At 35.9% G+C, this 11,110-nt stretch overlaps 1 protein-coding gene across 2 annotated transcripts; it reads left to right on the top strand.

Annotated features, from left to right (window-relative positions):
• The first annotated feature begins 6,586 nt into the window (after nucleotides 1-6,586).
• On the top strand, nucleotides 6,587-10,560 carry LOC145133546 (protein rolling protein). Of its 2 annotated transcripts, none has more exons than XR_013718610.1 (9): nucleotides 6,587-6,932; nucleotides 7,628-7,661; nucleotides 8,696-8,887; nucleotides 9,198-9,287; nucleotides 9,527-9,592; nucleotides 9,711-9,802; nucleotides 9,896-9,943; nucleotides 10,059-10,277; nucleotides 10,355-10,560. XR_013718610.1 is itself a non-coding variant. In XM_079068482.1 (9 exons), the coding sequence occupies exons 1-9, from the start codon at nucleotides 6,661-6,663 to the stop codon at nucleotides 10,383-10,385; spliced, it is 933 nt and encodes a 310-aa protein (XP_078924608.1). In that variant the 5' UTR covers nucleotides 6,589-6,660; the 3' UTR covers nucleotides 10,386-10,560. The 2 variants fall into 2 exon arrangements, 1 of the variants encoding a protein (XP_078924608.1); XM_079068482.1 differs by having other exon boundaries at nucleotides 6,589-6,932; nucleotides 10,059-10,166.
• The last annotated feature ends 550 nt before the right edge of the window (nucleotides 10,561-11,110 follow it).

The raw sequence follows: 11,110 nt of genomic DNA on the forward strand, positions 1-11,110 counted from the left end.
CATGGAGATGGAGCATGTTAATATGTAGTTCAAGGTCGATCAAATTTCGTGTTTCTTCCCCCAACAAATATTTAGTTTGATAGTATTATGTTTTGAGTACTAGTACAACACATTTATTAAACTTTTTTTTAAAGATATTTGTGTTTTAAATATTGAGAATATTGTTGTTAGACAAGTTTCAATTGAAGTAATGATATTGGTTTTTCTATTAATTATCTTAATTATCTTATTATTATTTTATATTTCATTTGAAATTAAAAGAATCAAATCTCATTTATTAATATATTTTTCCATGTAAAAAGTTTTACTAATTTCATGAAAATAATAATTATTGTATCGGTTAAATAGTGGCATAAAAATAGTGCCACTAAAACCTATAAGTTCTTTAGTGGCATAGTAGAAAAGTGCCACTAAAACCTAATTAGGCTGCAGCGACACAACCAAAAAGTGCCACTAAAGGCCTTTAGTGGCAGCGTTTTTAGTGGCACTTTTTTTGTGCCGCTGATTGCCTAGGGGGTCTTTAGTGGCACTTTTTCGGTTTTTAGTGGTATTTTTTCTATGCCACTAAATGTCATTTTATTTGTAGTTGTTGTTGTGGTCGTTCGCGGTGGCACTTCTTCTCGGATCCTCGCCCGCTACGCTCAGCCACGTCCGTCGTCACCGCAACTCCAAGCGACAACCTTCTTCAGCACTCCGGTTGCCGTCTGCCACCAATTGTGGCTGCGTGGATGCGCGTTCAGCGGCCTTGTTCAGGCGGGTGGTTCTGCTAGCCGAATACGTATGTGGATGCTCTCTCTATTGACCGGAAACATCATGGAAACCATCGTGGCAGCCCACCATGGTGGTCGTTATCTTGTTGCCGCCATGAATGCTCACTGTTCTGCCACCACCAGCCGTCGTGTGGTGATGGTTGTGTGCGTGTTTTGGTGTGTTTGTGTGTATTTCTGCTATGAGTGTGTGTTGTGTGTGGTGTTGCTTGGCCGGATTTCACGAGAAAAGACACCACCACCACCGTGAGGTGGTGGCTGCCACCTCCAATGTAACACTAGTCAAAATAGGTCAATAGACAATCACATGTGATTATACCAATCATGTAATGTGATTCTGTTAAACTAGTAATGTGATAAGAGTGCTATGTAGTTCATGATAAATTCTAATACAAATATGAACTTTATTTATGATACAACTCAAAATATATGTCCATACGATTCCAAAAATATAGAGAATGTATGAATCTAACTTCGCATGAAGAAGTTATGATAAACCGAATACTATAAATATCTATAATAAGAGGAATTTAAAATAGACTTAGAATTAGCTATTGGAGTCTAAAAGAGAGTTATAGTACTTGTAAATACCTACGCGTGGATATAAAAAACGTCAAAAACAGAGTTCGTATGCAAAAGTTACGACCTTCCGAAGTTGCAGCTGTCTGAGAGCATGACACATGGCAGGAAACCCTAATTGTCTGGATTCACGACGTGAACCTTAAATTCACGACGTGAAAGTAGTCCAGGACACATTTTCGGATCTAGAAGGTACGTGACGAGGCTACGAAGGGGATAAGTTCAATCCCCACGATGTGGACATCAAATTCACGACGTGAAACTGGAATTGTGACACCTTCCGAAGCTAGGAACGCAAATGGTAAGTCTACGAGGATAAGATCCTAAGTCAGGACGTGGGGGTCCAAAATCCCTACTATAAATAGCAGGTCCGACTTCAGCCATTCTTACACCTAAACTTCTTTCTCCTCTCTCCTTTGCTGAAGCCATCTTGCATCCCGAGCCCCGACGACCTTTTACGCTGACCGTTTCTGCTTAGATTACATAAAATCACGCTACTAGGGTGAGTTTCACGGCCCCACTTTCTAATATTTCGGGGGAAAACGCATGCTAAATATTATATATACATTATTATTATGTCTATATGATAATATATAGTTATATTAGCCAGGTATAGTTGTTCTAAATATAATATTTTGAATATATACAACTATTATCAATCTGTCGGCATGTTATTTTACTAATGTAGATCTTGAGTTATGCTTAGGATTCTATATATATATATGTTGTGTGCGATATAGTTCTGAAGTTATATTCGGAAGTTCTATATGTTAAGTTATAAAGTATGTTGCTATTATTGGTTTTATGTCAAGATAAAACTGGATATGTTATATGTTGTTATTGTTAGTTTTATGTTAAGATAAAACTTAGTATTGTTATTGATAGTTTTATGTCAAGATAAAACTAGGAACGTTATATGTTGTTATTATTGGTTTTAGGTCAAGATAAAACCTGGTTTTACTTCAAGATATAGTTGTTATTATTGGTTTTAGGTCAAGATAAAACCTGGTTTTACTTCAAGATATAGTTGTTATACTGCCTAAATGTTATGAAGTTAGGAGTAATGTTTAAAAGCATAGTTTAGTGACTTAGGGTTTTAGACATGAAAATGCTTTTGTTGTTAGAGCTATAGGAAGCCGTCGAAGTCTACATGAGTAATTGTATTCATCAACTAAGATTGGGGATCTTAGCAGAAATCCTCTGAACTGTAACCGTTAATCCCGTGTGAGCTAGGAAGTCGTGTATAATTAGTATACGGGTTGACCACCCCACTTGTGACTGTTAGCTACAGTCAACCAAAAGCGAGTGATGAACTATCCTTTTATTTGTTATTGTTCCGGCGTCAATGAAGCGTACGCTGTTGTTTCTCATGGTAAATCATGAGTGTGTTTGTTTCTCATGGTAAATCATGAGTGTGTTCTATCAGAGGTATTATGTCATAGCAGCGGTTACAGGCTCATGGTAGCAAATTGTTAGAAACATTATACTTTGTCGTATACAAGTATTAATGTTAAGTATAAGTTTCCCCCTACTTATACCTTAGGTTTAAGGAATGTTTAGGTATAAAACTTAATTGATAAGTAAATTATTATACCTAATATACATACTAAATGTTGGAGAGTTAAAATGATACTTTCAAAATATATTGTTGAACGTGGAGAATGTATTATTTTATGGAGTCAAAACATGTAGACTCACCAACTTTATGTTGACGTATTTTAAAATGCATGTGTTTTCAGGAACTTGAAAAGCAGGTATGTATTCGAACAGAAGAAGTTTTACTATTACCTTGTTCATTAAGAAGAATGCCATAGTCGGATATTATGTAATAGGTTTTAGAAAAACAGTTATGTAACCTTCAATTATCAATAAAGGTACGTATTTTCTTAGTACTGTTCAATCTGTGATACGAAGAATGACGTTACACTACCCGGTGTTTCCGCCGATGGCTGGGGGTGTGACATCCAACCCCCGCCTGACGCCACAAGGGTGGCTGGGTGTGTGTGTGTGTGTTATTTGTGTGTGTGCATTCATTTGGATATTGCGTTGTAATATTGTATTTTTATCGGAATAATCAAGGAAATTCATAACCACCACCGTGAGGTGGTGGCCGCCGCCGTGAACCGCCATTGACCACCACTACCAGAGGTGGTAGTGGGTGGTGCCCAACTTAATTAATAATTAATTAACCTAAAAACCTAACCATTTGACTAATTGGCACACAACTGGGTTAGAAACCCTAATTAGGGTTTAGAAAACCCTAATTTTGGGAATGCGAGTTTTGGATTTGTCGGGACCCACGTTTGGACCATTGGATTTGGAATTTTGAATTACGCCCGACCACATTGTATGTTTGGACTAGTGGAGTGGTGGACTTAATGGATTAAGTCCTTAATTGATTAAGTCCTTAATGGGTTAAGTAGGAACACTTAACCCTAATCGTCATTTTATTTGAAAGATCTAAGTAGGTTTGGGTTCTTGATTGGGCCATTTCTTGGACTGGGTTGTTGTGGGCCTTCGTGGGCCAATAGCGAACATGTTTATGAATTAAGGAAATTATTGGGCTTTAGGATAAGGACCATTGGGAAGGCTTGTGCCTAATTTGGAAAATTGGGCCATAAGTGGGCCAAAATTGGGCCTTGATGATTATGAGATATTGGACCATTGGAATGCCAAATGTTTGGACTAGAATAAATGATTTGGCCTTAAGATAAGTCCATGTAGAAGTTTGGGCCCAATTTGGAAAATTAGGCCATATGTTGGTCCCTGTTTGATTATTGGGCTTTTGGGCCTTCAGAGTGTGTGTTTGGACCAAGTTAGGTTAAGGGTAAAATAGTCTTTTTACCCCAGGCATGGACCTATGGTTATGTATTGGAACTCAAATATTAATTGGGTGTCGTTTTGATGATTTACAGTTCGGGAATCTGTCAACCAGCATCTAGTGTTTTATCCGCGGGACTTCAGCAGTGCGAGGTGAGTCTCCTCACCATACCAATGGGTCTAAGGCACCAAGGCCGGCCCATTTATCTAGTTGTGATGATTATTGTGGATGTTTTATTGATACATTATGTATTTATGTGAAGACCATGTGGGGGTTCCCATGGCAAGTAGTTATATGTGGTATGCTAGTTGATTGTGTGGTATTTGGTATGCTAGTTGTCTTTGTGATACTTGCATGGAAGACCTCAGGAGGTTCCCGAGGCGGTTGGATATAAGACCATGTGGGGGTTCCTATGGCATTCCAGGCCAAGACCATGTGGGGGTTCCCATGGTAGTGGGCTAAGACCATGTGGGGGTTCCCATGGCATCCGGTGTAAGACCATGGAGGGTTTCCATGACACCTTTATATGTTTGTATGTATGGGTTGTAGGATTTGTATCTGCGTACAATTAGTTGATTTTGTGTTATGACTTTTGTATGGAAGACCTCGGGGGGTTCTGCAGGCAGTTAGATATAAGACCATGTGGGGGTTCCTATGACATTCCAGGCTAAGACCATGTGGGGGTTCCCATGACAGAGGGCTAAGACCATGAGGGGGTTCCTATGACACCCGGAGTAAGACCTTGGAGGGTTTCCATGACTTCCTTGTATGCTGATATGCATGGCTTCTGTTGCTTATGTGATTGATATGGCCTATGTGATTGATATGGTTTATGCGGTTATGTGGATTATGTGGATTATGTGGGGTATGCTCTGGGGAAATCACTAAGCTTCGTGCTTACAATTTTGTTTATGGTTTCAGGTATCATTGGTTTTGAAAGAAGGGTCCGGCTTGATCGCAGTGCACACCCGTGTTTTCCGCAATATGTGATTTTGGGACGAACTCTGATAAATGTTTTAATTAACAATGTTTTTGGAATGCTTGGATTTAAAAGATATTTGTGTTTTGACTATAATAAAAATGAAAACTTTACCCTTGATTTTTGGGTCGTTACACTCTAATATATTGATACATTTTACACTTTTTGGAAAAGGTAAAAAAAAAGTTATCAAATTGATGAAAAATAAAACAAAACAAAGAAAAAAATTAAAAATACGAAAAAAAATTAAAAAATAATACTAAAAAATTAAAAAATAATATGAAATTTTAAAAAAAAAATATGAAAAAAATCAAAAAAAAGTTGAAAAGTGTAAAATGTAATAATATATTAGAGTATATTACAATTTTGGTGTTTGAATTTTTGTTTTTTGTTTTTCTATTTTTCATTACTTGAATCAAAACAAATAAAAACAATAGAGGAATAATAAATAACTAAAATTATAAAAAATGGAAAACAAAAGGTAAAATAATGATAATGATAAATGCAAACATAAAGTCGCTAACGATATTAACTATGAAACATCCAAGTAAAAAAAACATGGACCGTAACGGCATAACATTAAAAAAAACATTAACGGTTCAATTCATAAATAAGAAAAATTAAAGAAAAAATCGGTTTTGACATGGTTTATCGAATTTAAGTTTTTTTACTTAAATCAAATTAAAAAAAATCATTAAAAACCCATAAATAACTAAAATTATAAAATAAAAATAGAATACAAAATGTCAAAAAGATAAAAAAAAATTATCAAATTATTGAAATTATATATATATATATATATATATATATATATATATATATATATATATATAATTTGCAATATACTACAAACCCCAATGACCATTTATGTAATTTTATAAATTTGAGATTTTGTATATATATAAATTATAAATATAAACTATATATATATATATATATATATATATATATATATATATATATATATATATATATAATTTCAAATTTATAAAATTATATAAATAGGCCTTGGGGTTTGTAGTATATTGCAAATTTGGTATAAGGGTAAAATAGTCATTTCATTAAAATCTAACGGCTGAAAAGTTAGATTTAACGGCAGGAGGACCTTTTATGTAATTTTGCAAACCATAGGGACGACTAGTTGCGTGAAGTTTTCCTTGAAAGTCGTCAAAATGAAATATTTTACGAACCACAACGACCAATTATACACCATCAAATATTTTTAGACCAAAACCGTATAATTTAAAAAATAAAGGATGAGTTTTACAATTTTGTAAAAAAAATATCTATGTGTAAATTAGATATTTAACCATAGTAAAAGAGGGCTGGTTGACGAATTTCAATTTTAGACTTACTCGCGTCAACGATGATGCTTTAGTTAACTCGCTCAGACAGCGACACCGATCCGGAATCTGTAGAACGTCATCACTGTTAGGTGCCTTCCCAGAAATACAAATGCCTCCTCCCACCCACCACATGGATTATCTATCCTTCTCACCGTCACGGCGTCATCCATGGAGGATGGGGGTTTGGAGTACTGGCTTCAATGGCAAGTACCTGTCTGCGCTCTCATCTTCCTGCTTCCCACGCTGGTCTCTTTGAGATTCATCATCACTAAAAACAACACACATACCACTAAAACCCATCATCTATGGATTTCTTGCTGGAGGAACCTTCATCCACGCTGGATTCTTCTCTACAGGCTTTTCTCCTTCGTTTCCATGGCTTACTTGCTATATCAAACAGTCCTTGCCTTCGGCCCCTTCGTCTTCTATTTCTACACCCAGTCAGTATGCCATGTTTACTTCAGTTTAATTTTGTGTGTTACTTTTTATTTGTTTGGCAATAGTTTATTATCCGTCCCTTAAACATTAGCAGGTGATTTGTCTTTATACTATAGAGCGTGCGGATTGTTTAGAAAGGGAAGAAAAGAAAAGAGAGAGGAGAGAAATAGAAGATGTTAAACTTATTTGGTAAAGTGGCTGCAATCCAAATTTCAATTACATGCCATGAAAGTTCGAGTAGGCAGAACAGCGTAGATAAAACCATCAATATGATGCGTATCAGGTTCAGGTGCCTTTCAAGATGGTTGAAGCTAGAAAGGGTCTGTTATAATAAGTTGATAGTCTCATCCTCCTAAACTTGTTAGTTGTTACCATCATGAGAAACAGTAAACTGCAGAATATGTGAGCAAAGAGAGACGTAAGATGTGTAATGTTTGTCCCCCATATGTACATACCTATAGGATCACTGATTAGATGTGGTATATCCGTATGTGTGCCTCCAATCCAATCCAATCCAATCCCTTGGGATTTATTAGGAATCAGGAGTTAAATGTCTCAAGGTGGCTCTCTGGCACTTGGGCATTTGGGTCTGGTGGTTCTACAAAAATTCTCATAACCACTAAGCACTAGTATTTCTTCACGTTTGAGTTTGTTGATGATATCGCTCTTAATTAATGTTTATTAATCAATTTTACAGATGGACTTTTTGCTTGGTCATGGTCTACTTTGCGGTATGTCAATTTACTTACCTAATATTCTAAATTTAAATGTCTCTGAATAGGGTTCGGTTCCAAATATATTAGGTCTTGGATTTAGTACACATAACCTGGGAGGAACCGAGGAAGTGATATGATATTTTTTGTGAGGCAGTTACAAAGATATCACAAGCACACTGCTTCTGCTTGCAAACTAAAAAAACTTGTTTTTGCTTGTTTCCGTGAAACTATGTTTGTTGGATTGTAATCTAGCCTTGTGAATGTTGGAGCAAAACTACACAGTAGGGCTACATCTTTCTAATCTTTTACGTTCACATTCAATAGAATAGCATACAATATATATAGAGGATTGAAAAACCACGTCTGCCTAGTCAACAGCAACAAAACAGGAACTAACTAACCCCTATCTGCAAATAAACGTGGCCACATGGCTTTTACTTATTAAACTCTACAAGGACTAAAATACCCCTAAGGATAATCACGCGATTGACTCAATTTGGATTAACACCAACAGTGAAAAAGCAAGAAATGGTACATGGTCTGTCGATTAATTGTCGGGTCAAAATATAGAGCCGTTACAGATGTATCATGTAAGGAGACTCCTTTGGGATTTGGAGTAACCACATATGACTTGCTACGGATCTATTCTGACAACCAATCAGCCGTGAACCAAGTACTCCATGAGAGAATCAAACACATTAAAGTTGATTGTCATCTAATTAGGTACTTGTTGTGGGAGTGGGAACACTTACACATCAGTTGTTAAGCCAAAAACCATTAAGCAGGACAAAATTTATAATATTTGTAACAAGTTGGGCATGATTATCATATTTCTTCCAACTTGAGGACTGATTGAAATATTCTACTTATATCTTAGGAATAGGATTTCTTGATTTGATTTGTTTTCTTAGATAGGATTGATTTAGTTCCATTTTCATCTTCGGAAATTGTATATAAATTGAGGTCATTACCACACAAGTAATGCACAAAGAATTATTCTTCCAAGTTCCAAGGGTTACATTTCATGGGTGCTGCTTGCTTTCGTGTAGCTTGGGACCATTATATCTGCTCATGGCTGCTGGATGCACTTTAAAGAGCATCCCCTTTCAAATCAAAATCAAGAGAGAGACAAGTTTCTGAAAAAGGATTCTAGCTCTTTTAAAGATAACGAGGCTTCCATCAATCTGCAGTTTAATCAAGAAGCTGGGTTTTGGGGAAATCTCATGCAGAATGTTTATCAGGTATTCTTTCTATCACATTCTAAAAAATTCATCACAAATGTGGTTTATGTTCCTAGAACTTAGGCAAAACTATCTTTCATGCATTTTTTGCTTGCTGAGAGGTATTCTCTTCCTCTCAAAGTGTAAATACTAAACAAATCACTGGAACATGGCCTCCAATCTCTATAAAACAATGCAAACATGCTTCCTTTTGATTGCATGCGATGACCAAAGGAGGTTGATCACCTTGAGCTTTCTGATATTCATGCGGTCATGAGTTTTTTTTTTTTTTGAAAAGTGTTTAAAGCTGATTCTTGGTGTATGTCAACAGACTTGTGCAGGTGCTGTTGTGCTTACTGACCTTGTATTTTGGTGCCTGTTACTCCCGTTTCAGTCTGGCGATGGCTTCAAGCTTACCCTGGTTAGCATATTTTGTCCCTTGCCCCTTGGACCTTTTCTTTCATTGTGAATACTGAATACAATACCAACCTCTCACACTCTTCAAAAGAGACGAAAATCTCCTCCTTCCTTTTGTTTCCTGGAAATTTATTATTTTCTTTTTATTATTTGCTCATAACAAATATATTTGTACATTATGATTCATTCAGAACTGTTGCTGTTGGCATTCTGACTCTGAGTTAGTTTGGCTTGTGATTGCAGTTGATTAGTTGCATGCACTCCCTGAATGCTGTTTTTCTCCTCCTGGATTCTGCTCTCAACAGCCTGGTAAGTAATTGGATCGCATTCACCAATTGGTTGGTTTATTCACTATATGAATGATCCTAATAAGTGTCGAGCTGATGCCATTATCTCACTGTTTGTCTTTTTCTTGTGCCCCTTGTAGCAATTTACTTGGCACGGGTTAACATACTTTGTCTTGTGGAGCTCAGCTTATATAATTTTCCAGTGGGTTATGCATGCCTGTTGCTTTACATGGTGATTTCCACTTATCAGAACCCACTTTTTTTGTCATTTATCAATTATTTACTGTAAAATTTCCCAGGATTGAAGTTTAAGAGGCTATTGCAGGTGGCCTTATCCCTTCCTGGAAATTGCTACTCCATGGGCTCCTATGTGGTATGTTGCATTGCATCCAATGATATATATATATATATATATATATATATATATATATATATATATATATATATATATTTCTCTCGGGGTAGATGTGACTTTTCACATCCTGCAGGTACTTTGGCATCGCTTTAGTTCACCTTCCATGTTACGGACTATATGTTTGGCTTGTGAAAGTGAAAGCATCCATGCTGTCAAAAATGTTTCCACGAGCATTTATAAGGTGGTTGCCCAGTCTTTCCTTATAAAGCTTGAGAATTCATTTTGGTAGTCTATGGAAGCAGCCTCTCTAAGGCTGTCTACATCAAACCACTCCATTTTGTTATGAGATTTGGTATTCTTGTTGTTGTATTCATTTTGAAAGTTTTACCTTTTTAATAAAAAGAATAAGCTAATACACTTTGGTGACAGGGTTGTGGTAGCAAATGAGAAGCAGATGTAAGCTGCTGGCACATGACATCAAACATGCGTGTAATTGAATGTTGTTAACTGCTTTCCTTGTATCATTAAAATAATAAAATGTGTGGATTGCTATTAAGAAGGTAAAAAGAGTAATCCATAGAAGGATTTCGGTGTGCATTTCAATATAAATGCTTGACCCTTTTATTTTTTCAAAATTAACTTGGCAATGGATCTCCATGTCGGCTGTATTGAAGCCCTTGAACATGGACGGCTCGATTTAGAAATTGCTTATGAAAATATTTTTTACAAAATTTGGATTTGAAGAGGGATGTTAAGTTGTGGTGGGAGGTGGAGGAAATGTTGTTTCGCATGCAAATAGTGGATTATAAAAGTCTACCGTTATTTTTTAGTCATCGAATAAATTTGAATGGATAAAAAGAAACATATATATATATATATATATATATATATATATATATATATATATAGGTGGGTTCAATTGAGAAAATAAAAAAGGTTGAGAATTGAGGAATCATTCTCAGCCACTTATTTAATCTAAGCATAAAAAGACACGGTGGCAAACTTGTAAATATGATAACAACCTTCAATCTCAAATACGTATCTGTAGAGAATTAGATTACAGTTCAAACCCATTCATCGTTCATCATCCAAATTTCTTCTCCAACCTTCAACAATCATCCAGATTTCTTCAATTAAACCATCATCAACATCAAACAGTGCTAATCAATCATCGATCTTCGTCAA

The sequence above is a fragment of the Lactuca virosa genome, chromosome 8 (assembly GCF_052849685.1).
Source record: "Lactuca virosa cultivar CGN04683 chromosome 8, Lactuca_virosa_CGN04683_v6, whole genome shotgun sequence".
NCBI classification, from domain to species: domain Eukaryota; kingdom Viridiplantae; phylum Streptophyta; class Magnoliopsida; order Asterales; family Asteraceae; genus Lactuca; species Lactuca virosa.

What these genes read in the sequence shown, in the direction of transcription:
- LOC145133546 (XM_079068482.1), top strand. Translation starts at nt 6,661, where the DNA reads ATGGAGGATGGGGGTTTGGAGTACTGGCTTCAATGGCAAGTACCTGTC. An exon ending in ATTCTGCTCTCAACAGCCTG is followed by an intron (nt 9,593 to 9,710) that starts GTAAGTAATTGG and finishes TGCCCCTTGTAG; the next exon opens with CAATTTACTTGGCACGGGTT. An exon ending in TTTCCACGAGCATTTATAAG is followed by an intron (nt 10,167 to 10,354) that starts GTGGTTGCCCAG and finishes CTTTGGTGACAG; the next exon opens with GGTTGTGGTAGCAAATGAGA.